The 24,034-nt window shown below is 38.3% G+C and overlaps 1 protein-coding gene across 4 annotated transcripts in view; it reads right to left on the bottom strand.

The window, feature by feature from the left end:
* Positions 1-24,034, bottom strand: part of ODAD2 (outer dynein arm docking complex subunit 2) — a 199,285-nt gene that overhangs the window by 146,105 nt on the left and 29,146 nt on the right. For all 4 annotated transcript variants that reach the window (XM_042991290.1, XM_042991291.1, XM_042991293.1 and 1 more), the window contains 3 exons: positions 23,031-23,129; positions 18,706-18,850; positions 258-404 (listed from right to left, as the gene is read on the bottom strand). In XM_042991290.1, the coding sequence (XP_042847224.1) occupies positions 258-404; positions 18,706-18,850; positions 23,031-23,129 (391 nt within the window). The remainder of the gene's footprint in view (positions 1-257; positions 405-18,705; positions 18,851-23,030; positions 23,130-24,034) is intronic.

A 24,034-nucleotide genomic window follows, 5' to 3' on the forward strand; every position in this document is an offset into this window, starting at 1 on the left:
CGCATGTTCCTTATTGTCCCTCAATTATGTAAGCAAACATTCATCATTTAAGAAGCACATACTAATGGAAAGGAACCAGAAGATAAAGAAGAAAGGCAGAGATGCAAAGAGCAGCTAACAGTACAAGGAGCAAGTTATCAGTGATAATAGCAGACAAAGACAAGAAGTAGGCAGAAGTAGCAGGCACCTATTGGTAAAAAGAGAAGCACGAGAAGTTGTTTAGAAGGTTCGTCACCCATGTCAGGTAAGCCACTCACTTTACATTTGACTTCATCTGTATCAAGCAAATTTATTAAAACTTCAAGGCCTCCAACATCCCTGATTGCCAACTGGCAGGTCTCTTGCGCTAAGTTGAAATCCTTCATTGAACACAGTGCGATCACTGTAGCTGTCTGATTTCCTCCCTAGGAAGACACAATGCCACAGAAAGGTTAAATAAGGTCATGCTTCCATGGAAATTTACTTAATGGTTATGAATCCATGAACTGGGAAATGTGTCTCCCCCTACATGGCACATTAAATTTTTTTAAGTTCTCTGAGTGGGTTATAATTTGTTAAATGAATCATGTAGAGCTGAAGCATGAAAAAGCTTTACAGAGTATCATAAAACATTATTCCAATTAAGAGTCAACATTTAAAGGTGGTCTGTCTGCTTTAAACAGCTATGACATTAGGCGGTATTAGTACATTAAATAGAGTCAAGGGGCAAGCGTTGAGAGATCGACTGAGGAATGTAAGTTTTATGTAGAGGTAATAGGCAGTCCCTATAAGTTCTTGAATAGAGTACTGTGCAATCCAAACTGTGCCTGAAAATTATTCTTACAGATGTATGTGGAACAGTCTGGAACAGTCTTTCTGGAGAAAGGGAAACCCTGTGGGAAGCAGTATAACAGTCATGCTGGGACCGCGGTAGGTAGGGGAAGGGCTGTGGGGTGGGGAGTGAGGAGGCAATTCCATTAAGAACTGGAGATGACTCAGTGGGTTGATGAAGGAGAAAAAAAGAAGCCTTCAGTATCATGGGCAAAATGTTGGCCCAACGTAGAGAATCATGCAATCAACGTCTGCTTAGCTGATCACCAAATGTAAAGGGTAGTGGGGAACTGTTCCTTTAAGGTAAAACAATCTAGGATATTAAACAACAAAGTAATGATTGATCAGTGAAACAAACCTGCCAGGAAATTATCATCAGAATTTACTGCAGGAATTCTTAGGCAATGTCCACTGATCGTTAATGCTTTGAAAATCATCTGAAGGACACAGCATAGTACCTATTACTTCTCCCGCTATTAAGACTAGGTGGTAAATAAGAGTTCCAGTATAAGTGCTGAAATAGTTTGTAGGAGCAATATTTCTAACAGAGCAAATAACAAAAGCAATATTTCTAACAGAGGTAAGAATAGACATTTTTGTAAAGTGTGGTCAGGAAAGATGGCTTTGGATCTCTACTTCAAAACATAGTACCAATGGCCTCAAATAAACCTTTCTTTCCTTTTTGAGGAAAGACACCTACAAATTATGTTTATTCTCATTTGCTAATTATTACTTTATATTGCTACATCTATTATATATAAATGTACAGAGATATAGTCTATATACACTTAGCACAAAAATGGAAATTATATTCAAGCAGCCCAAGCCCCTCCTTCTATCACATATGTAAAACCTCTTGTGAATTCAGTAAAATGTATTCCTTTTAAAATAAGAAGCTGAAATAGAACTATAAGAACTTAAGCATCCAAAAGATGGAAAGGTCGAGACTTCAGCCTTTCCTCTTACCCTTCCAGAAAACTCCCTCTACATCTCTAAAAAATGTTATGAACCACTATCCTGTGTTGACATCACTGTCATTGTCTGCTTTTCATACTAATTTTCTTTCTGGGTAATCCAGGCTGTCCACTATATTCAAGATCAAGTTTACAATGACAAAAGCCTTCATTTTATTATTTACATTTAAAATAGTAAGTTTTGTTCTTACAGCTCCTCATGTCTTTTTCTTGATATCAAGAGAAATTTTAACACCACCAATTTTCCTACAGTTGGTTTGAAATATAAAGCAGTAAATCCTTCATTTATTACTTTCAGTTTTATAATCTCCCTTGTTTGGGGGCACAGGACACCCCCCCACACACACACACAAGCACTTAAAAACAGAAGCCAGGTATTTCATAAACCATAAAGAATAATCTAAATGCTAACCATAATTAAAGAAAATACTACAGAAAAAAAGCATTAAAAAAAAGAGACAGAAAGAGAGAGAGAGGGAGAAAATTAATTTTAAAAGGCTCTTTTGTTGAATTTAAATGGTTAAAAAAAGAAAGTTCCCCTGGGATGGATACCTGAAGGAACAGAGCTGGGCTCCCACATTAAAAGTTTGCCAGTGCAAACCAAGAGCTTCAGATAGAGTTCTTTAGGCAGTGGCTTCAGACCCCAGCATGGCTTGAAAGCAAGAAGACGTCAAACAGCATGTCATACCTCAGTCAAGCCAAGGGAGTCCACCCACACCCGTCAGACTCTGAAGGAGAAAGTGCCGTCCCAGCATTCTCAGTTGTGCGTGATCAAGGACCTTCTTGACTGCTATTCTTGCACTGTGTTTTCTTTGGTAGTATTTTCCTACTTATACATTCAGCACAATCATTGTTTCCTATGTCACTTCAAGGCTTCTTACTTTTTCTCTTCTAGATTATTCCTACCTTTTGTGCTTTATTTCATTATATACATTGTAACCAGTGACATAAAATTTTTAAAGGGCCGTGTCATTTCAGCAGATGCCCAGAAAGGTACGATGTTATATTTTTCTGAATTATCTCTAAGCCAATTGTGAAGCCAAAGGATGGAAAATTTACATTTATCATGAGGAAGTTAGATCCTTCTAGAAAAAAAAATTCTGTAAATCATCAGCTTTTTCTGAAAATCTGGAAACATATTCATAGGCTTGAGAGATTTTTTTAGAACAGTTTTATATTAGGGAAAGTTAGTTTTTCCACATTTCAGGATTCAGTTCTACTCTTGTAGACCACACTCCCCAAAGGATTATAAATCTTTCAGAATGAATACCAGAGGAAAGGAGCCAAAATATTCAACATACAGAGCCGCAAATGTTAGCCAATTGCTATTCTTTAAATACCAGCTATGTCAAAGGATTTTCAAATGTTTGTTCTACTTTGACCAGATGCCATAAACATCTTACTAAGGAGAAGCAGTGCAAATATGCTTGTTTTTCAATTAAATCTCCCCGGAGAATGTAATTAGTTGCCAATACTTATTTTCACATTTTATCACATATTTGCATTTGTAAAGTTTTAAGAGCTGGAGAAAACATAGTAAAATATTATTTTACTAGCTTCTGAAGGGTTTTGAAGAATGCTTCCAATAAGCTTTTCCACTTCTTAAATTAATGCAAGTCTTTTGCTGGTTGTCTTCCTGCCCCTGCTTCTCCTCAGACATCTCTAGGCTCAGTGTGCCTTCCGATACTTTGTGGCTCGTGTTCCTTTCTATGACCAGGAAGCATTTGTTCCTTGTTACAATCACGTTTCAAACAGGCAAAAGTTTAATGAATGTTGCTTTCCCTCGTTTTTCTCAAAATTTCTTTTGGAAGGACAAGATCAATAGAGGACACGTTTCTAAATAATGTTTCTCGTGGTTTTAAATAGAACTTTTGAAATAAAGTAGTATTACCTTATCTGGTCTATAGGGTAATATCTACCTCCAACCCCCTTACTGCTGATAACAGAGAAATAAACATTTACTGAGTTGAGATGAAGAATGTATTCGAGACTAGATTAGGGGGCAAGCTGTCTCTGGTCATTTTTTTATTCTTGCATTCAAAAAATTTGCACACTTACTTTTCACCAAGTTCGAGGCCAGGCATTAGAGACATCCTGGTAAACAAAAACAGACATGGTCTTTGCCTCGTGGAGCTCATCAAATGTAGTAGAGAAGATTTTAATTTCTGAAGCCCATTCAAATAAACGAAAACTTGAAGAAGTGCTATGCAAACTTGCAATCAAGGACTCTGACTGGGTGGGGACAACAGGGGAGGTTTCCCTGAGGAATGTATGTCTGGACTGAAGTGTGGACAGAGTGGGAGACCTTCCCTGGTGAAGGAGGAGGGAAGTGATGAAAGGCACGCCAGTCAGAGGAATCAGTATTTGCAAAGGTCGATGGAGAAGCGGAACATGGCCTAACGAAGGCCAGTGTGGCTGAGACCCAGAGAGTGGGTGGTAGATGGTCCAAGATGAGCTGAAAAACTAGGTGGGCAAAGGCACCTGCCGGACCCATAGGCCAGGCTGAATATTTTAATCATTACTCTAAGACTGATAGGAAATATTCAAGGGTTATTGTTTTAGGGAAGGCAGAGAAGACCAACATGAGCTGAGTACATTTTTAGATCATTCTGGCTGAAGAGGCCCCTGGCTAGACAGGGCAAGTGGGACACGTGGAGAGCAGCTCTCCAGAGAAGAGCTAACCGGGATGGAGAGCTCAAGGTGACTCATCATGTGTCATAAAGACTTCAAATAAATTGGCTCAGAAAAGGAGACTATAAAACTAGTAGACGAAACTCTGATGGGCTCCATGCTCACAGGGCCACCATTTGGAGCTTACTGTCCGAGTCCCACATGACGACCGGAAGAGAAGGCAGGCAGAGGCACCATCAGGAGTGGAGGCTCCTCTTCTGTTCCCCACTGTCTGCAATCAAGGGGCAGTGGATGAGACCCAGTGAGGTGACACAGCCATCACACGGCTATCCAGCTGGCTTTCAATGTTCTCGGCATTTTTGCCTCTGAACATGCTGCTGAGAGAGCAAGAAAAGTGAAGCTCTGCCAGTGACTGTTTATTAATGATGACAGAGGGCCTGGCATCCAGCACAGAGGTTGGCCTACATATACTCTCATCTCCCAGGCTCAGGAACGGGAAAAAGTCAATGCTCAAAGAGAGTGGCATATGACTATGTTAAGTCAAGGTAGTAAAGTATATTGCTTTGCTTTCTGTTTATTTGCAAACCTATTTTATCCTGATGATTCAGCACTCATAAACCTGAGACTCAAGAGAGGAGACTCAAGAGATCTCCAAGAAAGAAAATAAGAAAATACTGTTCCAGAAGAAAAAAGAAATTAGACTCAGATTTTTGTATTACAAGCTTGCTGAGAATTTTTATTAGGAATGGGTAAGGAACAATACAAGCATTCCCTACGCATTCCTTTTAAATACCCATGGAACATTTACAGACATAGACAATCTGCTGGAATGCCCTAGTCACTGCAATGAGGAAAAATCTGTAGCAAATATAACTGCATTCCTAAAAAGATTCAGAAGAATACACTGAATAATTATGATAATTAATAAAAATAGCTCAGTAGAGTGACCAGATATAAGGGCAGCATTCAAAAATTAGTAACTCCTCATACACTAAGGATAACAAATCAAAATGTGTAATTTGAAAAATGTTCCCATGAAGGGGCGCCTGGGTGGCTTAGTCGGTGAAGCCTCTGACTTTGGCTCAGGTCATGATCTCTCAGTTCATGGGTTCAAGCCCCATGTCGGGCTCTGTGCTGACAGCTCAGAGCCTGGAGCCTACTTTGGATTCTATGTCCTCCTCTCTCTCTGCCCCTCCCCCGCTTGTGCTCTCTCTCACTCTCAAAAATAAACATTACAAATTTTTTAAATTGTATCCATTTGTCAGTTGATGCACATTTAGGCTCCTTCCATAATTTGGCTATTGTTGAAAGTGCTGCTATAAACATTGGCGTACATGTGCCCCTAGCATCAGCATTCCTATATCCCTTGGTATGATGCTAAGTGAAATAAGTCAGGCAGAGAAAGATAGATACCATCCGTTTTCACTCATATGTGGATCCTGAGAAACTTAACAGAAGACCATGGAGGAGGGGAAGGGGAAAAAAAAAGTTACAGAGAGGGAGGGAGGCAAACCATAAGAAACTCTTAAATACTGAGAACTGAGGGTTGATGGGGGTGAGGGAGAGGGGAAAGTGGGTGATGGGCATTAAGGAGGGCAACTGTTGGGATGAGCACTGGGTTACTGTATGGAAACCAATTTGACAATAAATTATATTAAAAAATAAAAAGTAAATAAAAAAATAAAAAATAAAAATAAAAAATTAAAAAAAAATTTTAAATGTTCCATGCTAGTATTAGCAAAATAATAATAACAAAAATATCTAGGAGTAAATTTCACAAGAAATATGTTGAAAATATATGGAAAAGAAGCTATTAAGTTTTAATAAAATTCACAAAAATTTAAAAATAAATGAATGGCCATACTATGTTCCTGAATAGGATAACTCAATTTTACTAAAAACTGCAAACCTGCAACTATATGGTTAATTAATCTTTGACAAAGCAGGAAAGAATATCCAATGGAAAAAACACAGTCTCTTCAACAAATGGTATTGGGAAAACTGGAGAACTAAATGTAAAAAAATGAAACTGGACCACTTTTTTACACCAGACACAAAAATAAATTCAAAATAGATGATAGACCTAGATGTGAGACAGAAAACCATTAAAATCCTAGAGGATAACATAGGTAGTAACCTCTTTGACATTGGCTGTAACAATTACTTACTAGAGAGATCTCCTGAGGCAAAAGGAAATAAAAGCAGAAATAAAACAGGGACTTAATTAAAAAAAAAGTTTCTGCACAGTGAAGAAAACAATCAACCAAACTAAAAGGTAACCTACTGAATGGAAGATTTTTACAAATGACATATCTGATAAAGGGTTAGTATCTGTCCAAAATATATAAAGAATGTATAAACTCAACACCCAGAAAACAAACAACCTAATCTAAAAATGGACAGAAAATATGAACAGATATTTCTCCAAAGAAGACATATAGATGGCCAATAGACACATGAAAAGATGCTCAAAATCACTCAGCATCGGGGAAATACAAATCAAAATTACAATGAGACATTACCTCACACCTGTCAGAATGGCTAAAATTAACAACACAGGAAACAAGAGGTGTTGGCAAGGATGTGGAGAATGGGGAACATTCTTGCACTCTTGGAGGCAATGCAAACTGGTGCAGCCACTGTGCAAAACAGTATGGAGGCTCCTCAAAAAGTTAAAAATAGAACTACCTTATGAGCCAGCAATTGCACTACTAGGTATTTACCCAAAGGCTATAAAAACACTAATTCAAAGGGATACATGCACCCTGAAGTTTATAGCAGCATTATCAACAATATCCAAATTATGGAAAGAGCCCAAATGTCCATCGACTGATGAATGGATAAAGAAGATGTGGTGTGTGTGTGTGTGTGTGTGTGTGTATACACACAAACACACTATGGAATGTTACTCAGCCATCAAAAAGAATGGAATCTTGCCATTTGCAATGATGTGGATGAAGCTAGAGAGTATTATGCTAAGTGAAATAAATCAGAGAAAAACAAATACCATATGATTTCACGCATATGTGGGATTTAAGAAACAAAACAAATGAACATAGAGGGTAAAAAAGAGAGGAAAACCAAGAAACAGACTCTTAACTATAGAGATCAAACTAATGGCTACCAGAGGGGGTGGGGGGGTTAGATGGATTAACTAGGTGATGAGAATTAAGGAGGGCACTTGTGATGAGCATCACGTGTTGTATATGTGTTGAATCACTAAGTTCTACACCTGAAACTAATATTACACTGTCATTAACTGAAATTTAAATAAAAACTTGAAAAAAATTGCAATTTATCCAAAAGTAGTTTGTACATTCATGTAGACCAACCAAAATCCCCAACAGCATTTTTAAGTTTTTTTAAACTTGATTTTCAGCTTTTCTAAAAATGATCTGGAATGGAAAATATGCAAGAAGTAGTTTTAAAATTTTTAAGAAAACTCTCTGGCCAATCAAATATTAAAATATATGAAAGTTACAGTAATTAAAATAGCATGGAACTGGCATGGGCGCATCCAAATAACTCAATGTAATAGTGAAAGATCCAGAAACAAATTCTCACATATGAGATGACTATTCAATAAAGACAGCATCTCAGACCATTAGAAGAAAGAGTAGATGAACCAATAATCTGTGTTGATACAACTGACAATCCATCAAAGAAAAAAAAATTAGATCCCTACCTCACACTATACATAAAGTGAAATCCAGTTGGGATCAAGATCTGAACATTTTTTTAAGCTATAAAACTATCAGAAGGAAATAGAAAAAAATTTTGTTCTCTTGGAATGGCTTCAGAAAAACCTTCCCAGCTCCTAAGACACAAAACTCTTAAGTCAGGAAAGAAACAGTCAAAATATTTATTAATGTACAATTTTAAAGTTTCCAAACAAAAGAGCAGATAAAAAGACATGACAGAAAATATTTACAAATAATATAACAAAGGACTAATTTTCATTAATAATCAAAAGACAACCACAGGAAAATAGGTAAGGTATCTAATCCAATGGCGTTTAGACTCATGAAAGTATTTACCAACCTCATTAGTGATCAGGAATATGCAAATTCAAACAACATACATTCTCCCATCCCGATTAGAATTGGCCAAAATAAAACATAAAAAGAGACTGTAGATTAGTGAGAATTTGTACCAACGAATCTTATTTTTAGGTAAACTATTTTAATACCCTGAAAAGATTTTAAGAACATCGATGCCTAGACCCCACTTCAGAACAATCTGTTTAAAACCTCCATGAATGGTTCCTGGGCATCAGGGCCCTTGTTTTGTTTTGGTTTGTTTTTTTAGGAGCCTGGCTGATTTCATTCTGTTTGGCATATTACTAATTGAGTGTAAATTGACATTTGCTTTGTGTCAGGAACTATCAAAAACTTTTTCATATAATCCAAGCTTGGTTGATTTATTACTTCTCTTGAAATTTAAAAAATTTCATTGTAGTACCTCTCAAACTTTCCTGAGCATATATTCTTTCTTGTTTAAAATAGCTTTATTGAGGAGGAAATCATATGCAAAAACACTGTACATGTTTAACGTACACAATTTCATGAGTTTGGGCATATGCATACACCCGTGAAGCCATCACCACAATCAAGGTAACAGACACATCCATCACCTCCAAAAGTTTTCTCATGCCTCCTCCCTTTTTGTGGCATTAACACTTACCATAGGATCAAATACTCTCTTACATTTTTTTAAATGCATAATACAGTATTGTTAACTATCAGCACTATGTTGTAGGGCTCTCTAGAGCTTTTTCATTTTGTGAAACTAGAATTTTATACCCATTGAACAACACCTCCACCTTAGAACTATTGAAATTTTAAATGTACATAGTCTTTGACCCAAGCAATTCGACATCAAAAAGACTCTATCCTACAGAAACAGTATACATATCCAAAGAATACGTAAAAATATTTGTTTCAGCAACACTGTAATAATAAAAATTGACATGGGGGACAAGGGAAAAAGTTATCAGTAAGGGAGCTGGTATGTAAATTATTGATACATACATATAATAAGATGCTATGTGGTAATTAAAAGGACAGTGGTAGATATGGAAGATCACCAAGAAAACACGAAATATAAAAAGCAAAATATAGAGCAACATAGTATGACTTCATTTTGTGTATAAAAATTATATATGTGTGTGTACATATATATATATATACATGTGTATATATATATCTGTCATATATATATATATATGAAACATCTGGAAAAGGTCTTTCCCTTTTATTCTTTGGCATGGCTTAAATATTCACCAAGGGTATGTGTTAATGGGTTATTTTTATAAGATTTTAATATTATTTTTTAATGTTTATTTATTTTGAGAAAGAGAGAGCACTAGCAGGGGAGGGGCAGAGAGAGAGGGAGAAATCCCAAGTGGTCTCTATGTCATCAGCACAGAGCCTGACTCAGGGCTCAATCCCACGACCATGAGATCATGTCCTGAGCCAAAACCAAGAGTGAGATGTTCAACTGACTGGGCCACCCAGGAGCCCCCATAAGATTTTAGCACTTTAAGTACCGAAGGGAGATAAGGAAGGACTAGAAGAGGAACACAGGCTTCAGCCATATGTGTCACAGAAATATCAGGAGGCCACACCTACCAGAGAGCAGGGGTGGGTAAAGGGGCGCAGCCCTTGCCAGTGGGAAGAGCAAAGGCTAGTGGACCAAAATGGACCTGGGCTTTAATGTTTGTCCTACAAATATGCAATTTCTAAAAATGAGTACAACAGAAGTGTATACATGCAAAATGAAAGATCACTTATACCAAATCTGGTACCTTTTACTCCTTAACCCTTACATTTATAAATTCTTCAGTGTGCAAACTTCTATAATAGGACACGACTATGTGTTTTTAGAATAAAAATCAAAGCAGTCTAGGGGCACCTGGGTGGCTCAGTCAGTTAAGCATCCAACTTTGGTTCAGGTCATTGATCTCGCGGTTTGTGGGTTCGAGCCCCGCATTGGGCTCTGTGCTGACAGCTCAGAGCCTGGAGCCTGCTTCAGATTCTGTGTCTCCCTCTCTCTCTGCCCCTACTCTGCTCATGCTCTGTCTCTGTCTCTCAAAAATAAATAAATGTTTAAAAAAAAAAGGTAAAGCAGTCTAGAGCATTATATAAACTGGGAACTAGGCAACACTACTTTCCTCCAATTTATTTAGCCTCTCAAATCAATTTGGGGGAAAGTGTACTTTGAGGAACAAAAAATAGTGTTGCTGCAAATACATCAGGCAACACATTCCCCCCAAAGATCTATTACATTTCCAGATTACATAAAACTAAACAGAACGTCACATAAAACTTAGATGGCAAAATTCTTTCCAATCAAAAATCTTACGAATAGCTAGATGGGCAATGTGTAATATATAATTATGGTCTAGCTGGGTGAGCTTACAGTATCCATTTATGAATGAATGCATGAATGAATGAATGAATGAGATAGGGCTTAAAAGACCTCCCTGGAGATTCTTAATATTGTCATTTTTCAGCAGTTAAGTTGATGTGGTTATATAATGAATGCTAGCTAATGGTGGTATAAACTATTATGATTTAGTAGCATTATATTATCATACTTTTCCAATTATCTTTGCCCTTCTCCACTCTTGTTTATGATAGTCAAGAGGCAAAAATAATTTATAGCTCAAAAACTATAACTAAGGTTATTAGTTTATTTGTGGAGTACAGATTCCTCTGTGGAGATGGGAGCCTCTCCATTATTTTCATCGCCTTCTTTATAATAAAAATAAAAAGGGATAAATTTTTTGTGGGCAATATATAAACATACAAGTTAACACACATCTCAACCCAAATACTTAAATTGTGTTGTCTTACGCTGCATTATTTAAGAAAACATAAATGCAAACTCTGCTAAGTAGGGATTTTTTTAGATGATGCAATTTAAAATATTTGTAATTTCTGGTGCCTGGATGGCTCAGTTGGTTAAGCATCCGACTCTGGCTCAGGTCATGATCCCACGGTTCATGGGTTCAAGCCCCACATTGGGCTCTGTGCTGACAGCTCAGAGCCTGGAGCCTGCTTCAGATTCTGTGTCTCCTTCTCTCTCTGCCTCTCCCCCACTCATGCTTTGCCCCCCGCTTCTCTCTCATATAAACATTTAAAAAAATTTAAATAAAATATTCATAATTTCTAACAGATAGTGTTTTTTTTTTTTTAAAGCACAAAACTCCTACTCTTAATGTCATGGAGACTTTTTTTAAAGTTAACCCACATCAATATAATACCATATGTATTAACTTAAAGACCATTTCTTAGGAAGGTGGTAGTAATTTTCCTTTCTTACTGGCTTTTATTTGCATACATAAACAGTGAACATTACTTCTATTTTTGAAAGATTCTGTTGAGCATGAATAACACCATACTATCACAGTCTTCTCCATCTCTTTAAGTAAAACCTAGCAAAAGAGTACACTCTCATACCGCCTTCCAAAAATGAACATTGAATTCCTTTGTTAAGAAATGCTCTGTTTAATTAGTCTCTTACTTAAATGAAGAAAACCAAGGGAGAGAAAATACGAACATACAACAGCAAGGTCTGCAGGCCTGCTGGGCCCTGAATTTCTTGACAGAAGGACAGAATAACCAGGCAACGGGCAATAAAGATAGAGGCCTGGGCGCCAGCCTGGCCCACAGCCGCCTTGCCTTCTGTGTGGGCCAGAGTGAACTATTTCTCAGCTTTTCCACCAATGAAACAAGGATCACACTACCTACCCCTCCATACCCAAAACCCGAGTAATGGGAAAGGAATTTAATTAACTATAATTGATTGCAAAGTACATCAAATTCCTGCAATGAAAAATCATATAAGTCCCAATTACCACTTAGAAGAACTTGTTAACCAATTAAGGTAGTTGTGTGTGTGTGTGTGTGTGTGTGTGTGTGTGTGCGCGCGTGTGTGTGTTTAATCAGTTCATGAAAGACGATTAAGGAATTGAATGCCACAAAAGTATTCTTTAACAAAGGTTTTGAAAATTTCAAAATGTCTCTGGAGCAAATTCTCTTCCAGAGTGGAAATCTAAAACATGCCAAGGACGGAGCCTGGAGTGTCTCTTGGGAAGGCCTGTGGAATTTCTGAGGTGATTCTTTGAGAAGTTACTGTGAAGTAGGGTCCTGGTCACTGCTAAGCTGGGGGAGCCACCAAGTACCTTCACCTGTCATGGTCTGAGAAATATGAATTTGTGAATACATAACAGAACAGAAGAATAACAAGCAAGACCCCCAGCTCACAGGAAAGGTGAAATCAACACCAGTGTTTTATGAATTTGATCACATACGATAAATAAATTAGGAACTACCCCTCACCTACACATGGTGGGGGGGGAGGGTTGGGAGAGGATAAATGTGACGTGATGCCCAGCTGTGATCATAAGCTGCCACTCAGCAGCCGATGAGAGCCATTCTCCATGGAGTGACACATGTTCAGATAACGTCACCATCCCCTGGGACTCAGGAACAATGATCGCATGGTCTCAGATGCAAGAATGATACCACATTTATGAATTTAGATTAAAAAGCCCATCATTCCCTGATTTCATAGCTAGCGCCTTATGGTTTGCGTGTGTAGGAGTTTTCAATTTGGAAGGAAACTTACTTTAAAAATAAATCTTTTTCTCTTTTTACTTCAAACTTTCCTATTCATCTTTCTTTAATTAGTTTTTTTTCCCTACTAGCTGATTGTGTAAAATTACCAAATAAAATGTTACTTTCCTTAAGTATTTTTTTAAAAAAGCCGATGAAGCAATCTGTTTGTAAGATGGCAAACTAACATTTATGGAAAGACTGTCAGCGTAGCATTGGAATTTTGATCTAAAAATATTGCCTTGGTTGTACTAACTTGAGGGGGAGGCAGCTGCTTTCTGATTAGCTATTAAGAGGTCCTATTTGACCATGAGTAAAAAAAACCAAACCCAGCCCACATGCCCCACACATTTATTGCCTGAGCTCCTGAAGCAGTAGTTCAATTTCTAACGAATATTGTGAGCTCCAGTCCTTTATTTCCAACTACGGTATAGGAGTTTCTGTTGGGTATTTCACACTCTTCAAACTTCATCTGCCCCAACCAAAGCCTCCTCATAAACTGGCCTGCTTTCTTTCCCATCCATTTCTTTGCTGCCTCCAAGGACATTATCCTATTTGAAGCCCCCTTGTCACTGGCCTTCTGCCTCTTCCCACTCCGATTCATTCCACATACCACCTGCTGCTGGACAATGCTTTCTAAAGCATTGCTTTCATCATCCTGGTCCCCTGGCTGGACTCTGATCAAAATCCCAGGTGTAGAAAGAGGCATCCTGCAGGGAGGAGTCACAACTGGGGAAATGGCCCTGGGGATTAACCCTAGATTCTTCCATTATTGCCTGCCGCAAGGACTCAGGAATAAGACCAGCTGAATGAAGCACATCAGAGGAGGGGCAGATGTCTACAAACCTGCTTGCTAATAATCCCCCATCTGAGCCTGGAGCTGATGCCAGGACAACACTGACATCTTATCCTCAAGTGACAAGGAAATGCCTACGGGGGAGATAAAGCATGATTCTAGACCCAGCCTCTGAAATCCCTTCCAACTACCTAAAGTCTGACCAACCACATTCTTGGCATCACTCTATAGTCTCCTCAGTTTTCTCTTGGATTTACTTATCGTGTAGTATTGAGTTCCAGACCCAGACCTCCTTCAATCCACATAGAAAATGGATTTCGTAGGCTTGCAACCCTGTGTCCAGAAATTCAGTCTTTAGTTTAATGATACACTAAGGTGTATGAAATGCAGATCTACTTATGGTGACAACCTTTCAATATTTTATCTCACTTTACTGAAGAGAACCTGTTTGTATTAATTTATAACATTTAATACTTGTGACTAATAAATCCACATTTCCAAACAAAATAAAATTCAGCAACTCTCCTCCTATTGCACAAAGGGGTTCTCCATATAACTGACTTAGTAATGGGTAAAGCTTCTGTATCTTTGCAGAATTATTTTCACACTACCTTTACAGATTACTGTGGGACATACACTTGAACCATCTTCCCAGTCACTGGAATAGATCCAAAGCGAAACATTTTATTGCAAGATTTTAAAGCAGCCCTGGCCAGGGGAGAAAATAATATCCATATAAAGCTAGCAAATACAGCAATAAAATAGCATATCTACAAGGAGAAAGGGAGCAGGAAAAGGAGGAGAGAGGAAAGTAAGGGAAGGTGGGAAAGACCGTGAACAGCAGGAGGAACAGCTCTGGCTCAGAAGAAGGAAAAACTGCTCTCAAGGAACTGAGCGTGAAGAACAGCACAGCCCAGCCCCTAGGGAACCTCATTCTCTCCCCATCACACTTTCTAAGCGGAGGGCAAGCCTGTGCTCACTGGCTAGGCACCCTGCAAGACACAGCAATGAGTTTAATTCGGTCTTTCCATTCAAGTAACTGACGCGACAGACAAGCTGAACAATAAAGATAACAAGGCAGAATGTAAGTGTTTCTCACTAAGGAAGCCGAAGAGGTGGTTTATTGCTTCGTTTAGAATTAGGGCATAGAGTCATCAGTTCCGTGTGTGGGGGGAGGGGAGAAGTTGGAAGGTTGGTGAGTAAAAATGCAAAGTCTTCAATAGTTTAAAAATTAAATTGTGTTCTAAAAATCCAGATTAAAAGAATATATACATACATAAAACTTGTAAGTTGAAATGAATGTATGTCAAAGCCAAATAATTAAATACAAACTCCCTTTACTTACATGCCAAGATCTGAGCTCATAGCTCTGGATAAATAACAAGCTATAGTTCATTGACCTGTTTGGGTATTAATGAGCTCTTCGAATTTTTTTCAGCAATCACTTGGAAAATGGTAAGTAGAAAGTCGGTTCAACATTAACATTTCTCTGCTAGTGTAAGTCTACATTTAAGGCATAATTTTGCAAATTAAAATGTCAGGTGTATTTATTTTGAGATTATCTAGAGACATTCAATTTTGCATTTCTTGGACATTTAATATCCTTTTGTGTCCCCATATAAAACATTTATCTGTGTCAAAAAGCCCAAAACCACTTGTAGATACTTTTTCTTTTGCTGGCTATGTTAAGAATATCTACCTGTGGGAACTATAATAATTCCCAGCAATTTACTGTCTGGCCAAAAGTATCACATTTGCACATGATTTATTGATGAATAACTTGTGCAAGCTTAAGTAGCACTTCATCAATACATGTTTTCCTTAGCTGTTCTGGGACAGAAACAGTGCATCCCTTTCTGGCCTAATATTATATAGACTTATCCTAAATAGTTGAAAAACTCAAGATAGTTATTCAATAGTCAGGCTATTATGAGAAACTCTCATTGCCATGTTCACTGGGAGCTTATGATTAAGGATGTCACTCACTACCACACTCACTGTCTGCTCCATTAAGCCCTCAGAGAGAAAATTCTTTCTGCTCTTAGTACCAGGATCAGTTACACACATTGGCAACTGGGCCGTTTTTACCTTATGATGGTAAGAGTATTTCCCTCACTGTATTAACTCACTGCATTTCCTCCTTTTTATTGGTTGCTAGAAAATGTGAAGCAAAAATTGAAGGGCCAGCTGTGCAAGTCAAGAAGATTCCATACCATATGTTGTCTACAATAATAATATGTAATAGAAATCATTATTAATGCTAACAAGTATCGAGTACTTTCTGTTAAGCACTTTACATGTTAGATTTCACTTAATATTCATAATAATACTAAAACATGAGAACATTTCTTTTGCCATCTTGACTGATGAGAAAACTGAAGTTTAGAGAGGTTAGCCAACTCCCTCAAGGCTACTGAGTTAGTAGAACACCGACTCCATTAAAGTCTTTCCAACATGGAAGACTGCTCTGTTAGTCTGCCTCCTGGTCCATCCATGCATCTTCCCTGTTGAGTCTTTATTTCCTTTGACTAAGGAAATAAAGTTAATAGAAAAGAATTCTTTGGAAAAACACCAGGGCTCTTCCAATCTCCTTCCAAAAAGGTATGTCCAAGCCACAATGTCCATCTGGCTCAAGCTACTTAAGTGTGGGGTGGCAAAGTTCTCTGATGCCATTTTTCCCCCAGAGTGACATGTGCTTTATGAAGACAGGAGAGATCATGGGAAGATCCATGGTTCAGTAAAGGATCAGGAAGGTCTCCTGAGTCTGGACGTTGGTGCTATGTGTGCTCAGTGGGGCCACTGTGTTGACTGCATGGTTTGTGTACAAAGACGCCTGCCAAGGGGTTGTGCACGACCATGGAGTTTGAACTCCAGCCTGTGCTCCAGATAGGGTTTCTAAATTCCCGACAGAGACATGAATATTCAAGATCAGAGAATAAGAAATCAAAATACCCTCCCAATTCTGTGGAATTCTTAAAATAGTAAGTTATTCCATGTTTTTTCCCCAAATTTTACTTATATGTTTTTAGGTATTAATGATGACCATAATGGTGAAGAATTTCCATAATAATAAACAGTAAGTCACTTTTTGTGATAGAGATACTAAAAATTTCAGAGGTTTTTCTGTTAAAAAAATACCCAAACCAGGGGTGCCTGGGTGGCTCAGTCAATTAAGCGTCGACTCTTGGTTTCAGTTCAGGTCCGATCTCACGGTTTGTGAGATTGAGCCCCACATTGGGCTCTGTGCTTGGGATTCTCTCTCTCCCTCTTTCGCTGCCCCTCCCCCCTCTCAAAAATTAACTAAACATTAAAAAAACAAAGTATATCTACTACAGTAACATGTAAAAATGATCTCCACCTGATAGCTGATAACACTAAAAGAGGGAGACATTACCACAAATAAATGCCAAATGGAAGTCATTTTAAATATTGAAAGATGATGTAAAAATATTTACTATTTATAAGATATTATTCTTAAATTAAGTTTTAAAACAAAGCATTAACTGTCTATTCCAATAGTCTTGATTTTTGTTTCACGACAAATACACCAGACACACACAACAAATTCTTCATTTTGCATTGCATTTTGCATTGGCATTGGTCAAATGCATCTTGCATTTTGCATTGACATTGGTCAAATTGTTAGGAGGCTTTCAAAAGCATAGCCAAGGTGGGCATTAAGGCTTGCTTCACAGAAGCTCATATCCTTTTTTAATGATGAAAATTTCATCTGCTTGCCCAGATTCCAGTTTGGCCATTGAAATCTATGTTGCAATGGAGAATTAGAATACTTTTTCCCAATTTCCCAATTTCTTGACTAAGTTTCCTTGGGATTCAGGATTCAGGAAAACATAGAAATTTTTTTTCTGAGAAATGCAGGGAATTGCAGCTGGGGCCATGCTAAGAAAAGGGGCATATTTTTCTTGCAAAAAGAACTTTTTCAGCTACAATCTTGTGTCCATGCAGAAGACTTTTGTCGAATTCACAAAAATGTTCACATAAACTATTTTACCTGTCAGCTTGGAAGGACCTCAAAGGCACCAGGAAAGTATCCTTAAGTAATTTGGGAGTCACATACACATCTTTACATATGCAAAGCCACTGGCAAATGCCCTTGGTTCATCTGATCAAAGACCTAGGAAGCTAGAGGAAACTAAGAGCTAAGTAAAAATGTTATTTTTACAAGTGCTTCTGAACTACAGCTTTAGACATGGCCTACCTAGACGTTATCAATATCAACGATCTATTAACATTAATCTGGGTTTTGGCAAATCATTTGTCTTGCCCTGCCCCCATTCAAGTCTTAAATACATTATATAGACCATTATTATGTAACATGTTTTCACATATGTTGAGAGTAATGGAAATGGACCAATACATATTTTAAGCAACTACAATGTACCAAACACTATGCTGCATCTTTCAAATATGTATTTCCAATGCTAAAGTTATCTTACAGGACAGGTATTAATTTTATTCCATGGGTTAAGAAAAATAAGGCTCAAAACTGTAACCAAAAGCCACACTGCTAAGTGACATGGCCTAAAATTTATTTGTAGTACAACTTCAAAACTCCATGCTCTTGCCACCACACCATACCACAAATTGTAAAAGGATGGCAAGTCATAATACCTGCTGGTTACTGTGGCCCAGGGGAGAGGGCTGGTACCAGGCAGCCTGGCTGCTCTGTGAGAAGTAACCTTACTATCCTCAGGGTAGTAAGACCTTCCCCTGTGCACACTTAAATAATAACAGGGATTTTTACTACCCTTATTTGAAAGAAACATACAATAAATGTGGAAGCAGAATATACCTTTTTTGGGAAAGGAATTAAAATAATCATTGTAAACACAATACAAAAGGTCTGTCTTACCTTTAAATATTTCACCAGCTTCTGAATTTGCCAATATTCTGATGGCAAATCTGCATTTGCTTCCTGACGATCAAGTGGTTCTTCACCTTCCTCACTCTCTGAGGAGCTCTCACTAATGATTTCCTCAATCTTCTCATTACTCTTACTAAGAACAATAACAATCACCACATAACATATTTATGCTACAACATGGAATTGGTTATAATCGTTACTCTTTCAGCAATACGAACTTAAGCAACGAGTTCTAGAAGATCTAACACCTTCTCAGTTCTTGATCTTTGTTAAGATCTAAGTGAGGAGATGAATAATTGCATGCTGTTTTAAGAAAATAGAAATGAACAGGGAATTAGTATATGTCCTATGGCTGTGCTGTACAAAAAGATAGCCACCAGTCACAGTATTTAAATAACTTGTGGTTATTTATATGTTTATATTTATTTAAATGTCTTTATTGAATTGAAATAGAATACAATTAAAAATTTAGTTCTTCAGGGGTGCCTGGGTGACTCAGTTGGTTAAGCGTCCTTCAGCTCAGGTTCATTATCTCATGGTTTGTGAGTTCAAGCCCCGTGTTGGGCTCTGTGCTGACAGCTCAGAGCCTGGAGCCTGCTTTGGATTCTGTATCTCCCTCTCTCTCTGCGCCTCCCCGGCTCGTGCTCTGTCTCCCTCTCTCAAAAAATAAACGTTAAAAAAAATTAAAAAAAAATTAGTTCTTCAGTTGTAGAAGCCACATTTCAAGCACTCAACAATCACATGTGGCTGGTGACTACTATACCAGGTAGCTCAGATATAAACCATTTCTATTATCATAGGAAGTTTAATCGGGCAGTGCTGCAAATGCCTCACAGGGAGAGTGTCTCCCTTATGGAAGAAAGTACACTTTTTCCTCACTGCTCTAGAAGCTTCCAACTTAACCTCAAGGTCATGGTCACCAGCTAGTTCACTCAAGCTTTCACGACCATATCTAATTCTCATTTTCTGTTTATCTCCATCCTCTCTTCCCTCCAACCCTCATGTGCTCTCTTCTATAAATGTCTTTTCTCACCTGTTTTGAAGCACAGTAGAAAGCATACTACTAGTAATTTCATAGTAGTAGTAACTTGCAAGTTTTATTAAGATTCTATAATTCTTTTAATTTCTCAAAGGTGTTGTGGCGCAGAGAGTTGTTCTCTGGGCCACAGTGGAATGAAATCCTGAACTGAAGCGTCTGTTCCAATTCAACAAGTCGCATGAGCTGAGTTTTAATTTAATGTATTCTCTCGTCTAACAAATGTCCAGAAACCTAGGTTGGTTACAGAGCAAAATATGGTAGACAAGGCTGACTTAAGAACCAAGGTAAATTTAACTCAAAGGTCCCAGATATAAACATATACTAAATAAACCTATATTCTCTCGGGAATCTCTAAATGTTTTAGCTTAACAAACTCCTGGAGTTAAGAGCAGGTGATTTACGCAATCACTCTCAAATCATGTTAAAAAAAAATCAATACCCCAAAGGAAAGTTGTTCTCTTTTTCCAGTGATGAATCCTTTGACATATAACTTTATATGGCTTTCCCCTTTTATGAGATTCCCTTCCTGTCCTGTCCTGTCCCACAGCAGCTGTACATTCAGGAGGTAAAAAGAAGCAAACCTCAATGTTTCATTGAGCTATGAACTCGACCATAAGAAATACTTCTCTACCACATCATTGTACCCACTTAAGCAAGAAGAGATAGAGAAGTTCTCATTTTTATCGCTGACTAATGGTTGTTGCTTGGATACACTACCCCTTTACCCTTATCTATCACTCTGGAGTTCTCGGACTCACTAAAATTTGATTTAAAATTGAAATGCTTTAGAGCAAACATCCATTTCAGGAAAGATGAAGTAGATATACCTTTCCTTATTCCTCCCACTAAGTACATAAAAATCCTTGATATCATATGTAAAACCAACAGGAGAGAACTCTGACAGGTAGAATGGAGAAGAAAGACTATCTAGGGACCTGGAGACCTGAGAAGCAACACAGTGAGGAGTTCCTTGGATTTCTTTTTGTCTCACATATCCCAGACAGGGTACTGGAGAAGACAGTGGTGTGGAAATACCAGTGGGCACAGAGGAGAAAAGCACCTAAGGAGGGGGCGCCTGGGTGGCTCAGTTGGTTACGCATCCGACTTCAGCTCAGGTCATGACTTCACAACTCGTGGGTTCAAGCCCCGTGTCAGGCTCTGCTCTGACAGCTCAGAGCCTGGAGCCTGCTTCGGATTCTGTGTCTCCCTCTTTCTCTGTCCATCACCTGCTCATTCTCTCTCTGTCTCTCTCTCTCTCAGAAATAAATTTAAAAACAAGCACCTAAGGAAAGCCTGCTCTTTCTCGTCAGAGGAACAGAAAAGGAATAGCTTAACACAACAGAAAACTTTTAGGCAACAAATGATTTATTCTTGTCAACACCACAGAAAACACTGTGCCCTATCCCCACTTCTGCTAGCAATGGCCAGAGAACTTTATCAGGCTACAGCAAAGCTCCCTAATCCCCAGGCTGGGTGGTGTTAGAGAAGGCCTAAAAGGGAGTCAGGACTTCCACTGATCCCAAACCCCAATGTCAATGTAATAAAAGGCCCATGCCTTTCACAGACAAGCTGGTATCCATAGAGGCCTAGGCAGAGCTTGAACTTCCACTACCACTCATAAATAATGAGGATCCCTCACCTACACCAACCCCCATCCCCCCGCCAGGTGTCAAGTGAGGGCCCACTTGAACCCTGCAATTCCTTTTCTAATCTGAGGAGGCACCATACACCTTATCCCGCCAATGTGGTATCAGAGGCCTGCTAAAACATAAGATTTAAATAAGACCCGGAAGAATTCAGAAGAATTAATCCAACAATTAAGACTCAGAAAATATCAAAAATTATTACAGTTTAAAAATTACCCATTCTCTTACCATGCTTCAAAATGGAATAAATTAAAAAAGACTTTTATGGAACGGAGTAGGGGGGAGTTAGAGAGACTAGAGGGAGAGAAAGAAAACCAAGAAAATAAAAATCAAAAAGAACAAACAGAAAAAAATATACATAATGACAAACTTAAGCCCTAACATAATAATGACATTAAAGGTAAATGATCTAAATATCCCTTAAAAGACAGAGTTTAACTTAATGGACAAAAAAGAAAAAAAAAAAGGGAACCAACCAAATGCCATCTACAAGGAACTAATTTCAAATATAATGATATGTTATAGTTAGTTTGAAAGAAAAGGAAGAAAAATGCACCATGCAAACAATCAAAAGAAAGCAGAAATGGCTATATAATATCAGATTAAGTAGACATCAAAAAAGAAAAACAAAACAAAACAAAACAGAGCAAAACCGACCAGGGACACAGAGGAAATTACATAAAGATGGAGTCATGATAATCCTAAATATGTACTTCCAAGTAACAGAATTGCAAAATACATAAAGCAAAAACAGAACTAAAAGGAGAAACAGAAAAATTGCAATTATAGTTGGAGACTTCAATACTTCTCTCTCATCAATTTATGGAACTAGACTGAAAATAAGCTAGGATATAGAAGAAATCAACACCACCAAATAAACATTATTTATTCCACATTTATGGAACACTCCACCCAACAGCAGCAGGTTACACATTCTTTTAAGCACCCAAAGAACTTATACCAAGATAACTTGACCACACAGAACCTCAACAAATTTAAAAGAATTGAAATTATATAGAGTATGATCACTAACCACAGTGGACTCAAACTAAAACATCAGTAACAGAAACAGAACAGGAGAATCTCCAAGTGCCTGGAAACAAAATAATGCTCTTGGCTCAAAGAAGAGAGTCTCAAAGGAAATTACAACAAAACAAAACAAACAAACAAACAACAACAACAAAAAAACACATTGAACTGAATGAAAATGAAAATACAACATATCAAAAACTTTTGTGCACAGCTCAGAGCTAAAGCAGTGCAGAAAGCACTGCTTTTTAGCGTTATAGCCCTATAAGCTATATAGCACTAAATCCTTACATTAGTAAAGAGAAGTTTCAGTCAACAATATAAACCTGCATCTAAAGAAACTGGAGAAGCACCTGAGTGGTTCAGGTGGTGAAGTGTCCGACTCTTGGTTTGGCCTCAGGTCATCATCTCATGGTTCATGAGTTCAAGTCCCATGTCGGGTTCTGCACTGACGGTGCGGAGCCTGCTCAGGATCTTCTCTCTCCCTCTCTCTCTCTGCTCCTCCCTCGTCAAGCCCCATCTCTCTTTCTCTCTCAAATAAATCAAACAAATAAACAAAGAGGGTGGTGGGAGAATAGATCATGTTAATAGACACATACCGAACTAACTGCGCTCTTCCGGGTTTAACGGGTGGCCCTGACCTTTCAGGTCTTCTTCTGTGTTTCTCCTCTTGGGGGTCTCTTAGTAAGCTTCTGTACCTAAAAACACACAAACTTTTAAAATTAATTTATGCGGATTAATTGGAAATTAAAAATAGAAATACATACAAATATTCCATCACTTTTATGCACCCAAGTGATGTTCTCCTAATACAGAAAACGGCTATGAGTTCCAGCCTCATCTGACATCTGAGATGTCCCTTCTGTCTCTCAGGCACAGCCATGTACTTTATGTAGTGGAGGAGCATGTGGTCCAATAGGCCTTTCGTGAGGAACAGGTGCTAGGAACAGGCTGCCATCACTGTGGTGGCCCTGCCCTCTGTGCCTTCTACTAGCAGTGCCTACTGCCCTGGCTGAAAGCTGCCTTTTCTGATCTTCCACACCCAGCACTACAGCAGGGCCCATATCTGGTTTTCCAGGTATTCCCAGGTTGAGCACAGTCCTTGGCACATAGTGAGTTTTCACTAAATTGTTGTTAGGTAATTTCCTGATTGAAAAACGTAAGCCCGTGGGCAACGCAGTTTTTTTAAAATTCACCTTCCAGGTAACAGAGCAGCCCATGTATTTGTCATTTTCAGACTCAAATAGTCACAAAGGCCAAACACCTCAAAATTGAGAATTAGAGGAGCAGGAGTGTCTCCTCTTTCCACAGGACTCCTTCCGTCTGCTCTCTGGGTTTGTAGGCAAAATGCAATCACCCAGTGGTCCTCAGAATCCCTGCCCAATCAGGTGACATGAAACTTGTAAGCCTATTTGCTAATTTAAAAAGTGCTCTAGGCACTTCTGACTGCTCTGATATTTACATAACGCTGGTCCTTAATCTGTGCTCTGGCACCTCTTTATAGATGGCCCAAAATGGAACTAGTTTTGTATATTTCAGACATTCAACAAACCAGTGTCTACTTTACTTAGGCTTGTTAATATTTACTAGCCTTTCTATAGTA

The sequence above is a fragment of the Panthera tigris genome, chromosome B4 (assembly GCF_018350195.1).
Source record: "Panthera tigris isolate Pti1 chromosome B4, P.tigris_Pti1_mat1.1, whole genome shotgun sequence".
In the NCBI taxonomy this organism is placed as follows: domain Eukaryota; kingdom Metazoa; phylum Chordata; class Mammalia; order Carnivora; family Felidae; genus Panthera; species Panthera tigris.